The sequence below is a fragment of the Momordica charantia genome, assembly GCF_013281855.1.
Source record: "Momordica charantia cultivar OHB3-1 chromosome 6 unlocalized genomic scaffold, Mcharantia_2.0 BLBB01000006.1, whole genome shotgun sequence".
Classification (NCBI taxonomy): Eukaryota; Viridiplantae; Streptophyta; class Magnoliopsida; order Cucurbitales; family Cucurbitaceae; genus Momordica; species Momordica charantia.
The window spans coordinates 27,190,009-27,213,899 of NW_028275164.1; the positions used below are offsets into that span (position 1 = coordinate 27,190,009).

At 35.1% G+C, this 23,891-nt stretch overlaps 2 protein-coding genes and 1 non-coding gene across 6 annotated transcripts in view; 1 reads left to right on the forward strand and 2 right to left on the reverse strand.

Annotated features, from left to right (window-relative positions):
* Window positions 1–3,658: 3,658 nt before the first annotated feature.
* On the reverse strand, window positions 3,659–7,425 carry LOC111024705 (cation/H(+) antiporter 1-like). The gene is made up of 4 exons (XM_088124957.1): window positions 7,228–7,425; window positions 5,546–6,535; window positions 4,280–5,223; window positions 3,659–4,045 (listed from the first exon to the last, which is right to left on the reverse strand). Exons 1-4 carry the CDS (start codon window positions 7,378–7,380, stop codon window positions 3,763–3,765), a joined length of 2,370 nt encoding a protein of 789 aa, XP_087981083.1. The 5' UTR covers window positions 7,381–7,425; the 3' UTR covers window positions 3,659–3,762.
* A 427-nt stretch (window positions 7,426–7,852) lies between these two features.
* Window positions 7,853–8,048, forward strand: LOC148211036 (U2 spliceosomal RNA). Its single transcript, XR_015792089.1, has one exon. It is a non-coding gene; the product is annotated as a U2 spliceosomal RNA (small nuclear RNA).
* Window positions 8,049–8,801: 753 nt separating this feature from the next.
* Window positions 8,802–23,891, reverse strand: part of LOC111023954 (MraZ) — a 30,368-nt gene continuing 15,278 nt past the window's right edge. For 2 of the 4 annotated variants that reach the window (XM_022301487.2, XM_022301492.2), the window contains exons 5-23: window positions 22,329–22,448; window positions 21,485–21,613; window positions 21,188–21,313; window positions 19,123–19,178; window positions 18,874–18,973; window positions 17,841–17,958; window positions 17,314–17,523; window positions 16,810–17,134; window positions 16,225–16,318; window positions 14,894–15,002; window positions 14,530–14,795; window positions 14,317–14,441; window positions 13,563–13,797; window positions 12,606–12,794; window positions 12,232–12,521; window positions 10,213–10,408; window positions 9,882–10,121; window positions 9,552–9,637; window positions 8,802–9,239 (exon numbers count right to left, since the gene is read on the reverse strand). In XM_022301487.2, the coding sequence (XP_022157179.1) occupies window positions 9,083–9,239; window positions 9,552–9,637; window positions 9,882–10,121; window positions 10,213–10,408; window positions 12,232–12,521; window positions 12,606–12,794; window positions 13,563–13,797; window positions 14,317–14,441; window positions 14,530–14,795; window positions 14,894–15,002; window positions 16,225–16,318; window positions 16,810–17,134; window positions 17,314–17,523; window positions 17,841–17,958; window positions 18,874–18,973; window positions 19,123–19,178; window positions 21,188–21,313; window positions 21,485–21,613; window positions 22,329–22,448 (3,171 nt within the window). In that variant the 3' untranslated portion in view covers window positions 8,802–9,082. Of the gene's footprint in view, window positions 9,240–9,551; window positions 9,638–9,881; window positions 10,122–10,202; window positions 10,409–12,231; window positions 12,522–12,605; window positions 12,795–13,562; window positions 13,798–14,316; window positions 14,442–14,529; window positions 14,796–14,893; window positions 15,003–16,224; window positions 16,319–16,809; window positions 17,135–17,313; window positions 17,524–17,840; window positions 17,959–18,873; window positions 18,974–19,122; window positions 19,179–21,187; window positions 21,314–21,484; window positions 21,614–22,328; window positions 22,449–23,891 lie in introns of those variants that run through there. The other 2 variants (XR_015791762.1, XM_088125832.1) reach the window with 2 other exon arrangements.

Genomic DNA, 23,891 nt, shown 5'->3' on the forward strand with positions numbered 1-23,891 from the left:
TTTTTTTTAAATTTCTAGTAGGTAAAGAAAATAAATTAAAGACCAATTCTCTCTCTACCCTATGAGGAAAGTTAGAATAATAAAGGGGAAAAGAAGTTAGAAAGAAAAAGGGGAGAGGGAGAGTTATGATATCAGTAAATAGAAAAAGCTAAGTTAATCAATAAATATGGACTGATTCATCGCTAATTAATTCTTTTGAAGAATTCAGAGAATGTTTCGAGAATTATATTTCCAAAATTGATTTAGATTTTGTTTATGTTTTATAATTATGTAGAAAAAATTTTGATAAAAATATTTATAAAAATTAAAGTTTTGAATAGATCAGATATTTTCTATTTTTCATGATAATGAGTTTAGCAGATAATAAAGTATAGAAATGAATAAAAGAAGCAATCAAAAAATAGTTTTTTAAATTCAGAAAAAATAATGCAAAGACAAATTTTGAGATTTAATCCAACTATGAGAATGAAATTGAAAATAGTAATCCAGTCGAAATGAAGCCAAACTAGAGAGATTAAACTAAGATTTTTAATACTTTAGAGACTCAATTTAAATCAAATCCGACTGACAAAAATTAAAATTAATAGTAACAAAACAACTGTTAAATTGCCGTAAATATGTTATCATTAAACCACCTTCTTCTTCTTCTTCTTATTATTATCTATTATACCTTAAAATTAGTTTAGATGAAACAAAATTTTACCATTATAACAAAAGAAAATATATGGCTACCGACATATATAGTAGATTTTTATTTTACCATAAAAATATAATTTATATGATAGGTTGTGTGAATTTTCCCGGAAGATCTACTGAGAAAATAAAATGTCATATTAGAAAGTTGAAATCACCACCCAACCAAAACAATAATTTCTTTGAAATATTTTTCTTGAATTGGAATTATTTGATTATTATTAATATACAATAATATGTTTAGCGCAAAAAAAAAAAAAAAAAATACAATTATATGTTTAAAATCTTTTAGGCTAAAATATGATTTTTAATGTTTGAATTCTTATTAATTATTCCATTTGTATTTTGTATTTGATCCTTGTTGCATGCAATATTTTATATGTTGGGGTTTCAAGTGTCATTAAATTACAAAATTTTCGATGTTATTTTTTTTATTTTACTTTTTATATATATATGTTTGAGTTGAACACCACGTGGATTGGAAATTTAATTTCTAACATTTTTATTGATGATATATATCCAATTGTAATATTAAGCTACTAATTTTCAATTTATGGTAAGTTTCAATAAAATTTTTACTTTATTTTAGTTCTTTTTAACGGTATAAAAGTGTCATGTCAAAATTTTTTGTCGGTACCAATATTACATTTAAACAAAATAATAAATTACAAAAATGGTATTTAAATACTTCACTCCCTTTTTTCAGCTTTTTATTGAAACCTTTATTTTTAATTTTGAGAAAGCAATTGTCAACCATATCTTTAGCTTTATTACTTCAGAGAGCATCACAATCAATAATTACCAACATAAAGTTTAAAAGCAACTTAAAAAAATTACCAAAGCGAACATAGTTCACCGGTAATTTATATATCTACAACTAAGAGATTGTGAATTCGATCACCCACCCGCACATGTTGTATTAAAAAAAAGAGAAAAAAACTTCAAAAAATTAACGATTGCTCCGGGTTGATGCCTAAATGCTCCATTCTCAAACGGCAAACGTCAAATCATATACTAATTTTCAAAATATCAACACTTTCAATTAAAGATTTTTCATTTTGATCGTTAGAGGAGCGATTTTAGCACACCTAAGATATTTGACTGTTTACCTCACTCGAGTTGTAATTTTTAGTAGATTATACTTGTACCAAATCTAATTACAATAATAGGATGAATGACTTAATTTGATTTAAAAGAATATTAATTCATAATGTAGAAAAATCGCGGAACCAATAATATTTAAATAAAAAATATTTATGGAAACATTATATATGTTGATTTCTTATATAGAGTAAGTTATCATGTTGGGAAGGATTTTCTTGTGTGTTTTGTTTCCCCTCTAGAAAAATTTAGGTGTTTATCGATCAGCATCCATCTTTTGCTAGTCACTATTAAAATTTTGATGGACAGGAGAGAAAAATGCATAATTTTTTTTATTAGTAATAAACATGGAAGATTTACAAATCAGTAAGCAAATGGTTCTTTATGTTATGTTTTTAAAAGAGTTATTTATAATTTACATTTACTAAAATAGTCCATTTTTGTTGAAGGAGCTGTATTTGGATGATGAATTGTTCAAGTCTAAATTCAGAGAATTGGTTTTTTTTTATGTGTAGTGTAGTGAGGCATTTTATATTCAATTCCATGAGAACATTGCATCAATTTTAAATGACAGCCCCAAGTTATAAGATCATGTGTCATCCCCCACATGCACCTGTTTACAAATTACACGTTTCATTAAAATATTTTTGGTTCACATTTTGCTCCCTATACTTTTAAAATATTCATTTTGATCTATGTACTTTTAACTTTAGATCCACTTTAGTTCATGTACTTTTAAAATATTCGTTTCAATTCCTATAATTTTTAAAAAGTGACAATTTTGGTTCCCTTAATTTTATTTCTAATATTATTTTTTCTATCACAATTTCAATATATGACACTATACTCGATCAATATATTCATTGAAATATAACCATGATTTTATATTAAATGATTTTGGTCATATGTAGGATTTTTGTAAACAATTTGAAAATAGATATCAAAATTGTCACTTTTTAAAAGTACAGGATCAAGAGAAACACTTTAAAAATATATAAACTAAAATAAACATAAGTTAAAACTGAATATTTTGAAACTTAAGATGTTTTGATTTGTTTTGATTCATAAACTTTGGACCTAATTTTATATGAAGGTTAAAATAACAATACTTACCTCAGAACACAGAAAATGAGAGAGATTTTCATTTTATTTTCTTTTCTTTTCCAAAGATAAGGAACTGTGAAATTTTTAATAGTTTGAGTATTATTTTCTAGAAAAATGATACTTATTTAATAATCTTAGGTGGTCCTTCAAAGTTCAGATGAGGTGCCTTTAGTCATTTTAATTAAATAGAAAGCTAATTCAACAATGACAGGATCTTCTAACAATGCTTATTATGTGATCCATTTTAAATAAGCATTTTAAATGACGTATTTAAGATTTATTAATTATAATAATTTATTTAGATGTGAAAGTTTTTTTTCTCTCTATTTCTTTTTTCCACTGCTTCGACCATGCAGTCATACAAATTTGAAAAAATAAATTTATAATAAACACAAACCACTTTTTTCACCCTCAATTAATTTTAAAATAAAATGCCATAAAATATATGATAACAGAATTTAAAAGTTCAACCAAAGACTACTTCTCCTTGATATCTCCAAAGGCCGACAGGATTTTTCGAATGGAATAAAACTTAAACGGTTGATTGGTGAGGAATTGACAGTTCTTTATGATATTTTTTCTCTCTTACTTTTATCTATTATCTCTTTTAGTTATCGTGTTTTTTAAATTGTGATAAATAGGAAGTAACTACCTACTGATAAGCATTTAAAATTTATCCTATTGAACGAACTAACTTCATATTAACTCAAGACGTAGGTAAATGAAAATATATTTTGAGCATTACTTAAAGCATGAGATGAGATATTAACTTTGTAGATTCATGTGCAGAGAAGCATACATTAATTAAAAATCTCTGATTAAGAATGCAATAATTTACAAGGTATAGAAGAAGAAGAAGAAGTGTTACTCGTCAATGAGGACTTTCTTTTGCTGTCTATGTTGTTGAACGACCAAAACGGAGGCATTGATGTTGAATTCTGAAGAGGCCAATAGATCGCCGACGGTGCCGAGCTCCGGGCACTCCTCCCAGTCGCTCATGCCGGTGGTGAGCGGCGAGTGCGCCCTTCCTCCCTTTCCCACCACGAACAACGAGTACATGTCTCCCATGTCTTTCAACGCCGCCACCGTCTCCTGCCCGTTGCTCACGTGCGTCTCTATGTACCCTACTTGGCCTGTCGACACGTGTCTACCAACGATACAAATTTATCCGGTAAATATTCGTCAATATTTTAAAAAGAAATAAAGAAAATACTTGGTTCCTCCTCGACAAGGATCAATCTTGTCTTTGTCATCGTTACCACAATTAAGAAAGAAAAATGTGAAAATCAGATTTTTTTTTTTATTTAAAACAATGAGTTGTCAAGTTTTCACTCTTTTCTTAAAACTAATCCAAAACAAAAGTCATAGGATCTATGGATACCTGCTATAGAAATCTGCAAGAAATGCATTATCCGTTTCATTGGAGCTGTTCCTCGCCGCCAGACTGGACAAAGCCATCAAAACCCCTTCACTCATGGCCACACCAGCACCGTCGCCATGGCCGTGGGCAGCACCACCCCCCGTTGGCAAGGGCATGAAGCGAATAATGGTCAAATTAATCCTTGCGTGACTAATCATCCGCCTACTCCACGCTACGGCCTCCCTATCGTCGGGCCCACCGAAGAAGAGGACCGCCACGTGCTGCACGTTGTCGGAGACCAACAAATGGGAGAAGGCGAGAAACCCGGTCTGAACTCGGTCGATGAGGATGCCGACGGAGCAAGGGGCGTGGCGTAGAATCTTCTGGTTGGTGGTGCGGATGCCGTCCTTGCCGGTCTCCATCTTGCCGTCAATGCGCTGGTGCTTGTGGAAGGGGAGAATGATAACTGAGACGCGGAGATCCTCAGCGGCGGTGCAGACGTCCTCGTAGAGAGTGGGAAAGGAGGAGACGGCCTTTGAGAGGGACACGAAGATGTTGCTGTCGGAGATGAAGGTGTCGAGGGCGCAGTGGATCTCAAGGACGTCGTTGCCGCCGTAGCCCTCCTCGTCGCTCACCTCGTCCTCCTCGAGCTCGTGGTAGGAGAGATTGGTGCGGCGCTTGTGGAGGAGCTCGATGAGGTGGAGGAGGAAGGGGGTGAGGTGGGACTTCTGCCCGCCGCTCAGGGCCGACAGGAGGGGGAAGATTCCAGATAGCTGACGTGGCCCATACGCGCAGGCTAGGGCCCGAACCTCTTGGGTTGGATCGTTCAGCTCCAGGCTCGTGTGGGTGTGGGAGAATAGCTTCTCTTCACGCCGCATCAGGAACGCCACCATTGGCCCCGAGATTATGGTGTTTATTACAATCGTTATTAGCAGAAGGCTGTATGCTCGGGGGTTGCTCCATGACTGCCAAAAAAAATTAATTTAGGATGTCGAAAATTTGATAATTCATTAAAACGTTTGTGTTTTTACATTTTTCTCTTTTAATTGTCGAATATTTAATGGTGATTAGTCGTCATAGTAAGAAGTTAAGCCTAGCTCATGAGCGTGTTACGAGCAGGATGTTAAATACACCTATGTAGATCTCCTCTACACTTTTCCTATATGTATTTTTATTAATCTATTTCTAGTGGCTAAAACTATATTCTCTCCATTCGAAATCCAATCCAATTCAACTCAATTAAAAAAAAAAGGAAAGAAAAGCAGATGATTTGTGTACCGTACTTACAATGAGTGCTTTGGAGGCTCCACCAATGAGCAAGAGATCTGCATGGCCCTTCAAGTTAAGGACAAACCCAAGAAAAACCCCTTCATTCAAAGGTATATTCAAGTAGTTACAAACCGCCAAAGTCCCACTCATCTTGCTCCCAATACTCAACAGCACCATAATCGCCACTATCAACAAATTGCTCAGCTTGAACAGATTATTCCCATCAAATTGGAACCCCACATACCCAAAATATATTGGCAAAACAAAATTATGCACCGAATACGTGAGCTTATGAAGCAAAGTCCTGGCCGTTTTCCCCTCCTTGGGAAAAGCTAGCCCAAAAACAAAGCTACTTATTATGCTGTTGAACGACTCCAGCTCCACAATAATGGACGCAGCAATCACCATCGACAGCAAGAAAAACACTTCCATGTTTTTAAGGTACTTTTGGTTGCGGTTTCGTTTGTTGAACCAACTGGCTAAGTATTGGTTCAGAATCACAACTCCCGACACAAATAGGAGACACAATATTCCCTTCCCGAAACCTTGGAACGATTTTAAGGCCAGGATGGTGTTGAAGATGGCCAAGCAGGCCATTTCGTTGATGAGGGCCGATGAGATGGCGAGCTTTCCGACATCGGACGTCGCGAATTTGAGCTCGGCTGCGAGGCGGATGACGACGGGGGAGGCCGTGTACGCAAGGATGAGCATGATGATGATGAAGAACCCGAATTTGCTGTTCTTCTCTTCGAATTGTTGGTAGAGGAAGAAGGAGACCGCGATGCCGAAGATGCTGCCGACTACGGCTCCACCGCAGGCGATGAGTCCGGCAACACGGAGGTTGCGGAGGATGTAGGACAAGTCAGTTTCAAGGCCGATGAGGAACATGAAAATGATGCGGCTAAGGAAGCCGAAGATTTCGTAGTAGTCGGCGGCGGAGGCCTGGAAGAACACCTCTTTCACTGCTTTTATGTTTGATATTCCCGTTGGACCCAACACCATGCCTGCCTGCAAACAAGGAAAATGTTTGAAATTCGCTCCTCTTCGTTCATACTATAAATTTTTCTTCATAAATAATTCTTTAAGACGTCGTTATACTTTGAAGGAGAGTGTAGTATGAAAATATTTTATAGAAATCTTCCACTCGACTTTTTGGTAATGCTCTCTCCCTCCCTCTAATCCTTATATAGTAAGCTATGTAATCTAGTTGATTGACACACATAAGACATATTTTATAGGAAAAAATTATTGAAAAGAATTGAACATAATTGAACTAAATTGAGAGAAAAGAACAAATTTCAAGTGAATGGAGAGGGGTACACAATAAATAATTAAGCTTAGTACCCGAAAGAGTAGCGCCAAGGCGCCTGTGAAAGAAGTTAGAATCTGAGAAGACAGCGTCTTGGCGCTGTCAACCCTACATTGTGGTCGACGTAGGTACTCCAAACCTACATCATTCTTATAGAAAGTTGAACGGAAACTTTGTTGATATTTGGAGAATACGAGAAACCCTAAGATCACCTATAAACAAAAAATTCAGTACGGCGAATTCTAGAAAACCCTAAAAGGAAAAACAATCGCCAACACAATATATCGCTTGATCTTCCAGATCCTGATCAAGCGATTGCTCATATTTTGATAGTCGAGGAAGACTAGAAACCAATTATCGAGAAAAAGTTGAAAAAAGAAAGGATACAGACCAGAATCTGAGCAATGGGGCCTGGTTGGCCGAAGGCCTTGAGGACGAGGTGGAAGAAATGAGAGATGACGAGAATGAAGGAGACCTGAACGCCCATCGAAGACAGCGGGTTGAACAGGTCATCTTGGCACACCATTCTATGTGTTGCGTCCATTTTTACTCTTTTTTTTTCCCTTCTTCGATTGATCAATAATTGGTGAAATGGGTTTTACACAACGAATTAATTGGAAGAAGAAGAAGAAGAAGAAGAAAAAATTGCATAGGTTAATTAATGATTTAGTAATGGTCTCTGTTAGTTTCCATTTTCACTTGGAGGATGAAGGATCCGAATTTTGCTGCCCCCTTTTGACCTTTTCTATATGCACACATAATCTTCCAACCTCCCTTTTTCTTTTGAATTTAAGATGTTTGTATTATTAGGTTGTTCTAATATATGTTCTTGTTATAACGATAGTGTACAACCATATATATTGTATTATGTGTGGTCTAACATTTGCCAAGACTTCTCTGCGAATGAAGAGAAACAAAGAGGAAAAAAGATTACAGAAGTTGTCCCACATCCGACAGGTTGCGGGAAGATTCTCCAAACGGCAATATAAAAGGCGACGTAGGAGAGAGTAGAAACCATACCTTTCTCGGCCTTTTGGCTAAGATCAAGTGTAGTATCTGTTCTTATCAGTTTAATATCTGATACGTGGGCCATCGGCCCACATGATATTAAATTTATTTTTTACGGGTGTGGGCCCAGCCCAGTAGCTTGCTATTCGGGCCCTCGAGCGTCGCCTTTGCGTTGCAATACTGCATGGGCCTGGCGCACCCCTCCAAGCCCAGTATCAAGTATTTGTTTATGTGTTTTTTGGGAGAGCAAGTATTTGTTTATGTTATCCTAAAATTTATCTGGTATGATTAGGAACCACTTGAAATGGAGAGTTAAATTAAAGAACTAAGATTAAAATGACCATTTTATAGGTCATGAATTAGTAATTTAACTTAATTTTAACCTCTTTTATTTAGGAAAAAAAAAATTCAGATGGAAAAACCATTTTGTAAAAATAAATGTTGCTATGAAATAAATATTGCAATTGCTATAATTTTATAACTTATAATTATGGTTACATTAATTTTCTTACTAACAGCTCTTTAATTTTTTAAAAAGAATAAATTAAAAAACGAAAAACAGAAATTTGACAAGAAAAATTATCTTTTTCCATGTTTCTTGTCAAAAATTTAGTGGCAATCTATAAAAGATAGATGTTGACCGATAAACCAGTATTATTCATGTCCCAAAGGGCAGACCAATTATTAGAAAAAGAAAAACAAATAAATAAACCAGTGTTGCTCAGTCTAGAAATATTAGGGTTAAAGAGTGTCTCTATCTAGAACGTATAAACTCATAATTGAATCATCTCATCTGGTATTTCACATTTTCCAACTAGAGATTTTAATCCTCCGCACAAGATTCCCTGACAGCACATGAATTTTTTATTTTTCTTTTATTTATTATTATTATTATTATTTTTTTTTTGGAAGCACATGGATTTTTTAAATGAAGATTAAAAGCTTGCAAATCTCAGCTGCTAACAAACTGAAGTAATTACTACGAGTTTTGTTTTGTTTCTTTCTCAATGGGAAAGAATACACAATTGTAGATGAACGTGAAAGGAGAAAAACCTATAAAAATTGGTATGATTTTTTTTTTTTCCTTTTTCTTAAATACTCTATATTTACATTTATGCTACTCTCATGTAGGGACCTTTGCACACTAATCTCAAAATGGATTTACAATATTGGACATTTACAAATCAAAATACCACACCAATGTCAGTCGATAGTAATATTCTCAATTTTCTCATACGTCAAGCAAACTCAGCAGCCCAAAACGTGTCGGGGTCAGGACAAAAGAGACTAATATCCTTGATTTCCAAATTTGCAATGTGCCAATTGACAAATTGTGCCTGTGATGATTTGAATAGCAGAAGGATTACGGGCAAGATCCACCACTTATCAGTCTCCCTGTTCTCAAATAAATTCAAAAGCAAGAGGTCAGGAAAACAAACATTTAGTTTAGCTCAATAGTAATTGACATACTTCTCTGACAAAGAGGTTTTGAGTTCAAATTCCTCACCCCATTTGTCGTACCAAATATATATATATATATATATATTTAATATGCTATTCCTAGTAAATGACATCCTTATCTATTGTCCCGTACTCCCATTTCCTAAATCCACCTTCCTGGTTTATATTTCAAGCCCATTTCCAGTATCACCTGTTTCTGATGTACGGGATTGGGATCTTAAAGAATTACAAAGAGTTGAAGATCACCTTCTGTTGCTCCATGTATTTGCCTCATCGGGTGGCTGGAACGTTGAAATTCCATACTGCAAAATGCCATGAAGGAATGCCACACCCTGCAATGACCAAAATGATGAAATAAGACTAGCAAAGCAGTCAACATGAGCATAACTTCATGGTTAAGACCGTACTAAAAAAATCAGCCAAAAGCAACAATAACAGTTCTAGTTGCAGAGAAATTTGAAAATAAGATGAGAAGTAATTTTGAATTATGACGAGCATCCATCCTGAAGCATATCCTCTATGCAATAGCAATTAATCAAGAAATTCTGGTGATACTGCAAGTATAGTACAACTTACAATATTAGTGAAAGAGGTTGCATTCCACAAAGCGTATATTCGAGCAAGTGATGCTCTTCTAGGCTCCTTGCTGAAAAGTGCGTTCAGGCCAGCAGGGAAAGGAGATAGTAGAGACAATGGAAGAACAAGCAGAACAAGAAGAAAACCAACCAGTGAAATCCAATAGAACTGCAGCAGCAGAAGCAGGGTAATGGAAATATCTGCTAGAAGCACAGTAGTGATAAGCAGCTGTACAGTATCCTGAAACATTTACATCTCGAGATTTAGAGGATAAGATCTACGAAAACTTCTCTGTTGTATATTTGACAAATATATACTGACATCAACTAACCAGATGACCAATAGGTTTTGTGTTGCGTAATAACAGAGATAGAGGATAGAGAAAGTCCCATTTATAGTGCAAGAATCCCACGTTGGCCTTGTTTATAAGCCCTCCATTAACTACTCCTGTAATCCTCTTTAGAGATAATGCTTGCCAACTCTGCTCAAACTGCATGAGAGATTCTGTTGCACTTGTAGCATCTTCCCTAACATATTTTATAGACAATAAAGTGAGAAGTCAACACTGTCTTCTGATTTTAAACCTCCTAGTTTTTTAAATTATAGTATCAGAATCCAAAATTTAATCCTTATAATCCTCTAACACCTAGTTAATGAATATAAGAATAAAGGAAACAAGTAAACTGTGGACCAAGTCAAAGATATCCATATTGAATCCTGATCTGGAAAGACTTACTATGGCTTCGATCAATTAATTCTTTATCCTTCTAACAATAATGTTGTTTTTCACAAAAACTCTATAATCTTGAATGAAAAGTTCCCGTGCTCTATTTTTTTTAATTAATAAAAAATGAATTTTAATAATGTGCATAAGCTCTGCCGTTGGGTGATAATCCTAAGAATGATGATTTCTGGTCCCCTGTTGAAGAAAAAATCCTAAACAACCTTTATTGTTGGAAAAAAGTATGAGATTGTTCTAATGGGGTGATTATTCGAATAGTTCATTGAAGCATCTAGTTCGGTGGGATAATGCTTCTCTTTCTCAGGATAAAGGTGGTAATCCTAAAACAGAGCACTTTTAGCAAAATGGGGCTGGAGATTCAGCAAAGAGCCCTTTGCTCTTTGGCGTGGAGGTTGGAAACGAGGAGATGATGAAATGGACGATTATGAGGCCTTACTGGATTGTCGCTCCTCATTTACCACTAGCGAGGGGGAAGATGATAGGAGATGGACGTTGGAGTCATCTAGGCTATTCTTGGTAAGCTCCCTGCGCAAATTTGTTGATGTTCCTCCTAATCTTCCATAGGATTATAGTGCAATTCTTTGGAATTCAGGAAGCCCAAAGAAAGTTAGCTTCTTGACGTGGATTCTTCTCAATGGGAAGATTAATACAGTTGAGGTACTTCAGGAGCAGTTACCTAAATTGGTATTACAACCTTCTACATGTGTTTTCTGTATAGCTAATTGTGAAAACATAAAAGCATATTCTACTCTTCTGTTCGTTTGCAGCCTCTTGCTGGTTTTCTCTGTTGAATCTTTTCAACTTAGCATGAGTGTTTGATTCAGATGTCTCCATCCAAAGACTGTTTATCAGCTGCTATTTGGAGGTAAAGTTATCTCATAAGTCAAATTTATTATGGGTTAACGAGCTCAAGGCACTCCTATCGAAACTATGGTGTGAAAGAAACCAAAGGGTCCTTGAAGGCAAGCGAAGATCGGAGTTCGAATGCTTCAATTTGGATAGGTTTAAAGCTTCACGATGGTGTGCTCTTTCCAACTTCTTTGATAGTTATTCACCTAGTTTGATTTGTGAAAATTTGGAGGCTTTTATTTGTCAGTTGTAATTGAATCTGTTTAAGGGAGTTTGTTTTTTCTTTACTTTGAGTATTTCTTGGTTTCTTTATCAATCCTTCGATTGAACAATTTTTGTTCACTTTCATCATTTCAATAAAAGTTCTTATCTTGTTAAAAAAAATAATCTGCACCAATAAAAGAAGTTTGTTTAGCTTTAGTTACTTTGTGATTTTAGCAAATTAGAGGTTGGATCAATGAGATTGCTAGACTACCCATTTGTTAGTCCGAAGTTTGTAGCAGATAAAACATAAATCTATCCATCTGTTACATCTATATTGGTGGTGCCGGTCGATAGACTCAAAGTATGCTCAATTTCTGCCATTTGTAGCACCCTCCCCTTTTGTTACATCAATGTGATGCAGCTAACCTATACGATAGCTAGCCAATATTTCTTCCTTTCTTTTTCTTTTTTTTTTTTTAACCTGTTTTTGGTAAGTCAGTACCGGCTCTATGATCTAACTGGAGCAATGTTGAACAAGGAACTATTCAAGCATACCTTAATTTTTCTTTGGTATGTTGGTGCAACACATCCGATCTTTCAAACTGTTGAGAAGAATAATCACCAAACGGTACAACCAACACGCCAAGCTGATAGTAACCAGAAGCAGTAGCTTGGAACCATCCGACCTCAATCTTAACGCCATGGAATTCAAGTTGAGGGTTTGCATGACTATTTACCCAATCAATAACAGGAATTAAGGAAGAACGAATGGACCTACTCCTCACTAGCCTCAGCTGAGCATTCAGACCAGCAACTAAGCGATTCCAAACAGTTGCTGGGACATGCTAGAAACGTAAGAAGAATTTATTTGGGGTTAGAGTTTGTGCTGATAAAAGTAATTAAACAACTTTTTGAAGCAGATAATCTACCTGTCCAATGAGATTGGTCAACAATGCATCACTGTGAAGATTATAGGGAGTCATGTAGCTTCCATCCCCACCAAAAATTATGCACATTGGATATCTCTTTTCAATAATTGAAACAATATCTAAACGCTTCTCGTCACCACCAAGAAAAAAATCGATATATGCAACCATTAAATCAGGCGTTGCTCCAACCTGCATAAATTTCAATTCAGATAACATCAAAGTAGGATAGAGTTTTGTCATAAAAATAAGAAAGACATAAATATCTATTTTGTAAAAAATGACACCAACTTTTTCCAGCTTTAGTAAAAAAGGTGAAATTCCAGTTCAAGTCAAAAGAAAAGGCAAAATATATATAAAAAAAAAAATTAACCATAAACAACAATTTTATAAAAAAAGACAAACAACTAATCAAGATGAGGCTAGACAATGTTAGAAGATACAAGAAAGAACTCCATCTATATCCTACAAAACGAGGGAAAAGATGATTGATACTGCTTAACACGATTCTAACTCTAACTCATCAAACTTATGTTCACAAGTGTCCTTTTATTGAGTTCCAATCGCAGCCCAGAAAATTGCATATCTCCACAATTTTTATAAGTAGAGGTGAGGACAAGCAGTCCCCACTCTAGAGATGTGAATCTGCTCAGGGGCAAAATATCTGTGATCATTAGTAATAGGTAATGATCACAGATATTTGCTATGAGTGTTTTGTATAAAACAAACAATTACTACATCTAAGGCTAGGGCCACAATGAAGAAAGACAGTGCGAACATATTTCACAAGAACTAACAATTAGTACATTTCGGATAATATTTCATGGGACTTAACAAAAACAAATATCAAAAGAAGAACAAGAAGCCACCGTCTTTGGTCATCACAATGTTCAATAAAGAACGTTAGGAGAACATTAAATTCAACCACGAAATAATCGTTTCTATATTTTATAGCCATACCTTCATCCCTTTGTATAAAGCACGAGATCTGCAGGAGCGCAGACATGAATGGTCATATTCAGACTTCACATAGTCCTGAAGGTGATGGATTTTGTGCCTACGCCGCCACTGTTTCCAAGACCATGCACAAGGATATGCAAGAATAGAGAGTATAATGTGCACTGATCCTTCCCACCAATGATATGCAGCCACTGAATTTATCTCATCAATAAATCTATTAAAAGCATCTTCATACCTGAGCATATTGTGAACAAAATATTGTAAACCACAAAATGGACATTACTTTTTTCCAAATCTCTGACGATACGAAGGCTTAATTGACAAGTGCATATAGAGACATTAAACCAAACTTAATAATCGTAGCATGATGACATTCTTTATTAAAAAAGTTAGAATAGATTAGGTTTAACTTTCTTGCTAATATGATCCACAATGCTTTCACACGCATTGTTGGATACTGTCTCTTTAACACATGGAACTGTATAGGAAAAACTGATGGTTAGTCTAACGTCTTAAAATCTAAAATTACTAATTATTTAAATTTTCTTGTGTCATACAGTTTGAAGGCCTCTACCAGCTTCAGTGCTATTTAGTAGATTTTCCAAGGCATGACTTCAGTTAAGTACAAAACATTGTTAGACCATCACCAGACAACTTAAACTCATTAATCCACTTATTTTAAGATCAATAGGTTCAAATGAATAGTTGAAACACGGCCACTCTAGACAAGCTTATTAAATTTCAGTCTTCTTACACAATTTCAATAATTGCATTGGGAGGAGAGTAAGGAAGGTGCCAGGGCTCTCTGAATGTATTGGGGCCCATAAAGTACATTCTGTGAACATGGCTTTGAGTTTCCTCTGCTCTAGTTCCACGTACCTATATACATGCAAAAATTACACCTGAATAATGTCATAACTGCAACAGCAGGAATGGTATTGAAATTCCTAGTTATAGTAATCAGTACCTCAGATAAGGAAAGAAGATGTGGGAAATGACGATGACTGTGGGGTTCAATCGAATCAGCATCACGATAAGAACCATATCCGACAAATTTTACCCTCAGCGTGCTTAACAGAAGTGCTAAAAGAACCAAAAAACATGACAATATAACAGAAAATGGCCATGGACCACCAAAGGTGTACATCAGCTCCTCAAGAGGTGTAAAGCAATTTGGCATCCTATATTTGTCAGATATACATCTATATGGACAAAATGGCCGATCAACCCCTCCTGTCATGCGTGTGGATACAGTGGCAAGAAGAAAATCTGAAACCACTCTGAGGAAGAAAGAAAGCCGAAACAGAAACAGAAACCACTTATCTTATTACCTCGTGAATATATGAAATTAGCACGATTGGGCAAAAGGTCAAGAGAACAAGGAATGCAAAGATTTGCGTCAGATCCATCGACATCTTTGTACGTGCCAACAGGGCATTCCTGTAAATAGAGCCAAAATAAAATCTCGACGTCAATATGCTAATCAATAGATCTGTTCTGGAACAATGTTATTGAGCAATTTCCATCATATTACCCACTATTAAAAGCAAAATATGCGGATACTAGAAACAACTTCAACCATCATATACAGACATACATAACTCACGTATATGATAAAATCCTATTTTAACATATGACAAGGTTACTTTGGAATTCATAAGCTGGTGTAAGGACATTTATTCTTCCATGGTGTACCATGTGCCTAGAATATTCTAATCTGCGATTGATGTGGGTGACTCTTAAGAGCATAAGGAGAGATTGCTCTGAGAGAGGTGGCATCCCATTGAGAACAATGATTTATATGTGAGAGCAGAAAGTGGAGGAAAAATTAGAATGGAAGAAAGAGGGAGATTTCCAACTTCTCCATCTTTCAAGAACAGTCCGGTGAACTGGTTCCTCTCTGAAATGCCACAAAATCACCAATAACTTGGAGACTCTCCAGGACTACCGCAATTAAGGGTGGTCAAACAATTTTGGGAAGGAGTAGTTTTCAAGCAGTTGAGTTATTTATATGATGTTAAACCTGGAACGAGACTAAATTCAAGAAGATGGTTGCTAAATTCAAAGGGGAACTCTAATATTAAATCATTGTTCTCCAGTGTTTAAACAAATCATTTCTTATTTAAAAAAAATAATGCACACATATATAGGTGATCTTTCAAGATGGCATAGTTTATTTTTTGCACATAAACAAACTTTTCATTGGTATATGGAAAGGAACCTGAAATGTTCAAAGATACAAACTCGAAACGGGTGAAAGAGGCAAAGTAAACCAGTAAAGTATAATACAGCCATAAGCAAAATAACACTATTGAAAATTAAAATACAGCCATTGCTGTCTTTCTAGCTTATTAAAATGGTAATGCCAAATTAAATATACCAATCAGAACACACAATTCACACGTGTCAATAGACAGCATTATCTTACGCAAATAACAAAATCTAAGTTTTTTATTTGACCTAACAAAAAACAGTGGATAACTTAGCCTTCTAATTTAGAACACATGCAAGGAAGCTACCCTTTTAACATGGAAGCATGTATAAGAAAAAGCATACACAAAAGTTTTAAAAGAAAATTTCTAGATGGTGCAAACGGTAGCATGCCCACATGTAATCCAAGTTTATGTTACAGTGAGGTGGTACTATAACCAACTGAACGTACTTCACAAAAAGTACCATAGAGTCCCTTGGGGCATTCTTTTCCGGTAATTGTGCCCTTTCCCCCATAGCTACCACCTTTGTTGCTAGCACCTCCACTGTAAGACACCACATACGGAGTGCATTATTATATTATCACAAACTCCAAAGACCAACTGAAATCCAGAGATAGTCCTAAAAGATGAGACAAGTGCTGCAATAGTATTAAACACATTTAGTGGCTTGCAGAACATTTTGATGATTTGTAATTATTTTTTAAAATTAAGATTGTAAAAATTTAGATCGCTAAGATCCATCAGATATCATATTCAACAATATTAAAAGACTTTATAACTTAGGGGGTCTCATGGTCGAGAAACCAGACAATGATAAAATGCATTAAGCAATTTTGCAGAGAATCAACTAACTACGAAAGCTAAAAAGCATAACACTTAAAACTCTCCTAACCAAGTATCTTCTCTCCATACTCAATGTTAATAGACAATCAGATATATTAAACAGACTTACAGAATGTCAACAACTTAACCTGCCACGTGGTCTGTACCTTACACACCAAAGCATTAAGAGTTTATAGTTTACATTCTCATACCTGCTATTAGTGGAGCCACCTATGCTTGCAACAGGTATATATTCATCCCCAACATGTATATTGGACCAATGAAAATGCACTCTCCCACCCCCACCTCCACCTCCACCTATAGAACCACCATTGCCGCCAATAACAGTAATTGATGAATTCTTGAAAAGCTCAAGTTCCTGAAGGAAAAGAAGAATAGTTCCACCCGAACCTCCTCCATGCCCACCAACCATGCTGCTATTATCATTTCTTGTCACTTTAACAAAGCTTTGTCCATCAGCCGTTAAAGATCCATAAATTTTAAGAGTTAACAAAGGCCACTGGATGGATCCCATCACTAGAAGAAATAACATAAACACTCTCAATGCGTGAGAACAAGTTCAGAGACTGAACAGAGTAATAAAGAATTATAAATGAAGAAATACTTTGCTCCAGTGTGCACCATTTTTATTTTGTTAATGTACACATTAGACGCACTTTATCATATACACTTTGCAATAGTAGAAAAATATTTACCAATCATTCCCCCTCCAACCACAGGTGTATCTAAATGATCAGGGCCTTGTGCTCCACTTCCAAGTTCACAGGGAAGATCAGCATTGCCATATTCATCACCTCCATTACTCACCCACCCGTTAAAATAACCAGAGCCTCCTCTTCCTCCATGTCCAGCTCCACTACCAGCACCATTTGAATAGTTGCCCTTACCAATTCCTTCATTGCAACCTAAGCATTAAGGGTTACCGCAATTGAGAAGCTTAAAACTCAACTCTTTCTTCTCCCCAAGTATAAACTTGGGTATTTTTCTTCTTTTTTCTTTTTTTTTTTTTTGGGGGGGGGGGGGGGGGGGGGGGGGGGGGGGGGGGGTTCATTTAGAACCAAAGAAAAAAAAACTTTTTTTTTGTTTTATATAGGAAACAGATTTCGCTTGATAAAACAAAAATTTACAAAAAAAAAAAAAGAAAAGAAAAAAAGAAAAAAAGGAAAACTGGTAATAGGTGACTTGACATAAGAACAGTTTTGTGTATTATGCTCCTAATTACCTAATTCAGATGCAGTAATCATGCCGTTGCTATTGACAATAACAGTTCTTGCCCGGTGGATTTGAATAATACTTCCCTTGATAATCCCATTAACAATAAGGTCCTCAACACGACAAATCTAACAAAGGTGAAAGAGAGTATTTGGATTGAACTATGATAAATTGCGAATCCACAATCACCGCATCAACACTTCTAGGTATAATTGAATAAAAGAACCAATTTTGAACAAGAATAAAAATTGCAGAACAAACATGTTTCATACTATGGTAGATCACAGTTCTTAAGATCACAGTTCTTATGGCATCAATTATGCATGGAAAAATTAGCATGAGCTTAGCTCAAATAGTAGTTACGTTCACACCTCTCCAATAATTATGAGAATATTTCAAATTACACCTTCCCTAAACCATTTCGAACCCAAACAAATCAGATGATCCCTTCCGATAAAATGGAAAGACAGCTGTAAATTATGCAAAAATCAGTATGATGATAGATAACATTAAAAATATTAGGCAGAAAAAGCATGTCTAGAAGACGGAAACAGTATAATAATCTAGGGTTCAGCGAGGCCACGCTACCTGAGTACCTGGTTAATAAAGAATGTAAAACAGATGGTTCAGCGGCGGAGAGGCTACCCAGGCTTTTATGCCATTTCAATATCAATAATCAGAACCCAATAGTTTAAAAGGCTATATTATTTTAAAGCCAGTTTCTTTGGAAGAAGGAAGGTGTGAGCATTGAGCAGATCAAAGTGAAAATATGACCTCTTGTCAAATGATGAAGAAATGAAAAGGGCAAAAAGTAATTATAGTAATAATTAAAAAGATGAATATTATAATCTAGTCGGATGGCGTTTTTTGTAGGCTCGTTAGAAAGTTGTAATTCTGAGAATTATTTAGTCAGTATTCTAAAGGGGAGAGGGCACATCATTTAATTATTTGTCTAAATAGGCAGCAGAAAGTATCTAGAGAACATATAACCATGACAAATGATAATGAAATCACAAAACATCACCAGCTGAAATCTATCTTACTTGAAGTGAAAAGGACAGTGTGTAATTGAAATGGCAATCATCTGGTGGGGTCATTAAATCCAGTGGACACGTCTCACTATTACACAGTGCTTTTGTTACCCTACAAATATGAACTCAAGTCTAAGGATTTAAATGATCCAATGCTGTAGGATTGAGAAGGAAACCATGCCCCTCTTCAATAATTGTGCCTATCAAATAAAGAACAAAATATTAAGTCTAGCCAAAAGGCATAACGTATAACATACTCACAGGCTTCTACTGGCATCATCATCCAACGGAGCCTGAAGCAGGGAGCCGATGCCAACCTGTTATTGTGAGTATTCATTAATAAATATTATCATTAGATTTTATTATTATTATTATTGTTGTTGTTGTCAGGGGAAGGGGGGTAAGGATGAAAATGGTAATCTTTGTAACAGTTAAGATAATGTGCTATGGTTCATGCAAGCAACAAAAAAAGTAAGGGAAGTAGGTATATTTAAGAACAGAAACTTCAGTAATTGAAATGAAAGTCACCAACCTTGTCTGTATTAATTTATATACAACATAAAACAAAGAGAAACAAACAATGATCAAGAAGGTATATACCAAGACACTTTGTCTAGAGATGCAATACCAAATGAAAATCAAGTGCTTAATGGAAAAGGTTTAAATTATAAGAAATTGTTTGCTGCTAATAACTTCAGACTTAGTCTAGAACAACATAACATCCTAAAATCTTGAATAATGATGTCCATAAAGAAGATATAGAGTGATTGTTCTCTCAAACTTCCAAGGAAAATAAGGAAGCTTGCATGGTCCGGGCTATCAGACAGGCTTGATAAGATGAAGATTGTTTTTATCTTCTGGATGAGCAATCTAGAAGTTGAAACATTGTTATTAGAAAGAAATTTTTCAATGGAGGAATGTAATGAATTTACTGAGTTATTAAAGTTGCTCGATAACAGACACATTAAAGCTGGTATTGATGAGAGAATCTCCAACTTACCCACTTCTACTTCGTTATCAGTATAATCCATCAAATAAAGGCTAGTAGAAGCTTTGCAAAGAATCTTTCCTTGGCAGTTTGGAAACGAAAATTCCAAGAAAGGTCAAAACCTTTGTTTGGACAGCTTGCCTTGTGGCCTTAATACTTCAGAAAGATTACGAAAAAGATGTCCCTAGTTGGCCTTAAATACCTCACGTGTTCTCTTCGTTTGGAAGTGACGGAAGATACTCTTTTAATCCATTGTCCTTTTAGCATGAAGATATGGGTCACCCTTCTACGAATTTTTGGGCTCCCCTGGGTCTTTCACTTTTCTCGATGGAATTTGGCTTAATTGACTTAGCTGCCATCCTTTCAAGGGAAACATAAACTATGGGTTAATGCTACTAAGTCAACATGGTGGAGTATTTAGCTGAAAGGAAATAATTGAAGATTTAATGGGAAGGTAAAATATTGGTAGGAGGTGTTTGAATTAGCAAACTCCATGCATTTTTCTTGGTATCCATTGATAGATGGTTTAATAATTATACTGTGTGTAATTAACACAATTTGAAGTGGGTTTGTGAAGCGTTCATTCAGGTGTGGCTATAGCTTTCTAGTATGACTTTATACTTAGTTATGTGTAATTTTTCACATATCAAGAAAAAGTTTGCTTCATGTTTCATGTTTCTTGACAACATTGCTCTAAAAAGTCACATCTTCGTACTTCTGCAGGAAGATGATGAGCAGTGCTTAAAAAATTTCAAGTTAAGATAATCCCTAAACCATCTTTAAGCAGAAATAAAAATGAAAGAAATTATATAATTGTATATGCAGTACTAGGTCTTTGCAAAAGGAATAACATTTGTCTCCGTCCTAAAATGAAATCAAAATTTATCATCTTGGTCCTCATCCTCGTACCAAATTTCATTCTATGTGTTATGCGTTTAGAACTTCTAACAAACTCATAATAAATTTCAGATTTTGCCTTTTTATGGCTGTGTATCAAGAAGTATGTTTAGAAGTCATGAAGTTATTTGCCAACACTTCTGAGTACCTTTATGAACAATCCTCCCAAGCATATTTTTGAGCACTTGTTAACATTTCGAGCACTTTTTCCAAGTACATTTCCTAGCGCTTGCTATCGTTTAAAGAAATACTTCCAAAATCACCATCCTAATTAACCTTTAAAACGAGGACTCTCAACCCCATTCATGCAGGTCTGTATCTTATAAGGAAAAGTCATAGATGTGTGTATATATTGACTTTCATAATGATAGAAAATAGAGTATAAGCTCTCGGAAGTAGAACATAACAAATTAAAAACTCCATAATCCGATGGTGGCTTACAGTTATGTTGTAAAATAGCGACAAAGATAGTCGCTGGCCTTGGATTGTGTCACCTTGACCAGTAAGCTGCAGTAGCCCCTGACCATACATACCCAAGTTTGAATTCGAGCTAATGCTTGAGTTTTGCTGCAATATTTAAGGTATCACAGCAAGCTTAGGTATGGTGAGATATCTAAAGGATTATGAATGTACTCTTAAAATAAAAATAAATAAATAAATATTAATTTATATTTTAGAAAAAGAATAATCCTTTCATTAATCCACTCCTGATAGCAGAAGGGGTTTAAAAGATAATACCTTTAAAACAACCAGATTCCTGACTTCAAGAACTGAAGCAGTAACAAATGTATTCCTACCACCGTCTACCAGGATTTTGGAGTTCCACATCAGCAGCATCTTAACGAAAACTCTAAGAGCGCCAAAAACCTTCAGTCAAATAATTCTAGTCATTTATGAAACAAAAAGACCAACCTTCATTAGACCCAGGGGCATTCACCAGAATGATTTTCATAAGAAAAAATGGAACGTTATTCGAACAACATTAGAAGACTCTAATGCAACAGATACGAATGAGTGTTACAAGCACGTGTTGGAATCTAAACCAAAAGAGTGAAATTATTAAGGATCACCATGATCAGTTGATCCCTCAATTTGGGTACCACGACTAGCAGTAATAGCAACAATTACATTACAAATATCTAAGAAGGCATAAATAAGAGTCTATGCCATCTTTTTGGTACTTGGTTATTTTAATATTATTTTGTTTAATTAGTTTTTATATAAGAAACGAGAACATGTAATTTGAATTAAGAAACAAACAAAAAAGGGAGGATATCAAATCAGAGTTGAGGGAAGTTACAAGAAGCTCTACAATTTGAAAACATAAAATACATACATACCTACATGCCTACATATATATATTAATAAAAAAAACTAATAAATTTAATTTGAATAATGAAAAACAAAAAAGGGAGGATAACAAATTATGTTTCCTGTGTTACCATTCAGCCTTATGTGTGTGCAAGGTCATTACTCCCGACAGAAAACAAAAAACAGAGAGAACCATTAGGAAACATACAAAAGTTTAGAGTCTAGATATAAAATTAGATCCAAGTTTGAAAAATAAAAGAAAGGGTCAAACCATTATGACGGAATCACTCATCAGAAGTTCTTCAGCAACTAGTTCAAATTCTGATATTGGAAATTCGGACAGTCCAAACACAATGCTGCCTCCACAATATAGACTAATTTGGCCTCTAACCTGGAAACCAGGGAGCCAAAAGGATACAAGTAATTATCACTTGATCGAAGTAATTAAATTGCAGGATAGGTATGCCAATCATGGCCAGACGGAAGTTATAAAGAACAAAAAATTAGTAACAAATTAATAAGATGCATGACAACAGAAATGCACAGATACACACCAAAACATCAAATAAAATAAATTAATGAAAAGGAAACAAAAATTGAACGTCAATAACCAAAGTTAAAGTCAGAAACCCACATAAATAAGAGTCAACAAAATAGGAAGCTCACTTAAAACCTTCAACAGAGTTAAAGAAAGAACTTGATAATTGAGCAGCTCTCCAACCATTTGATACCAAAAAGAAATAATGCAACATTATTTTATCCACCAATATCCACCAATATTTTTTTCTTGTTTTGATAACAAACCAACTTTACATTAAAAAGAATGATACAAAAGCAAGGCCACAAATTAAAAAAAAAATAACATGACAATATAGAAGGCAAAAGTCAAACAACAGGAACAAAAGTGTATCTACAAGTCAGCTGAGGACCATATTGTGGCATTATTTTTTTCTTCTAGCATTTGATTAGATACTTAAAAAAAAATTAAATCAGGCCTAGCTCTCAATCATGACTAGAGGGTATGCTCGATGAGGATACTTAAAATCCTGCTTTTAGAAGGCAAAGGGAAACTTTTTTTTTTTTAACAAGAAACAAATTTTTCGTTGACATATGAAAAGGAACAAAAATTGTTCAAAGATACAAACTCTCTAAAGAGCGCAAAGAAAAAAGAAACAAAGTAAATATAGACTAAATAGAAAAAATAAAAGCGTCCCGATTAGTACAGATGAGATTAGGAGAATAATTTCCAAATAGAACTGAAAGAGAACACCGTTGGGAAGCTTTAAACTTGGCAAAGGGAAATTGATTTGGCAAGGAGGATTCCAATTTAGTTAATGGTGAGTTTGGCATGCATGACTATGAGAGGAATATGAGAACTTATAAGGATGGACGTGTTTTGTGGGAAGAGGCATGGAAATTTGTTCTTCAATATCTCTCTTTGAAATCAAAATTCTCAATCTTTTCTTTTGCGCACTATACCCAACAGATAGCCAATAGTGGGTTACAAAAACCCCAGGTTTGATAAGGAACGGCGAAGACATCTCTCAATTTCCAAAGTCAGGCATAGTTGTGGCAACTTTGGCACGGTACTTTTTTCTATAAGCTCTGGCATAGTTCTCAAATTTAGTTAATTTGGGTTGTGTAAATACTATCTACATTGAATATTTGAGCAGTTTGAAATAATGAGATTTCACAATTTCCAAAGTCATCAGAAACCCTAAGGAAGAGGCATAGATGAACATCCCACCACATATACAGGTTTACAGAGGTCTAACAATGCATCCAAATTCAGAAAATACCTTTCTTTCTTTTTTTTTTTCCTTTTTTGAAAAGT

What these genes read in the sequence shown, in the direction of transcription:
- LOC111024705 (XM_088124957.1), bottom strand. Translation starts at nt 7,380, where the DNA reads ATGGACGCAACACATAGAATGGTGTGCCAAGATGACCTGTTCAACCCG. An exon ending in GCCCCATTGCTCAGATTCTG is followed by an intron (nt 6,536 to 7,227) that starts GTCTGTATCCTT and finishes CCTTGTTTGCAG; the next exon opens with GCAGGCATGGTGTTGGGTCC. An exon ending in CTTGCAGATTTCTATAGCAG is followed by an intron (nt 4,046 to 4,279) that starts GTATCCATAGAT and finishes TATCGTTGGTAG; the next exon opens with ACACGTGTCGACAGGCCAAG.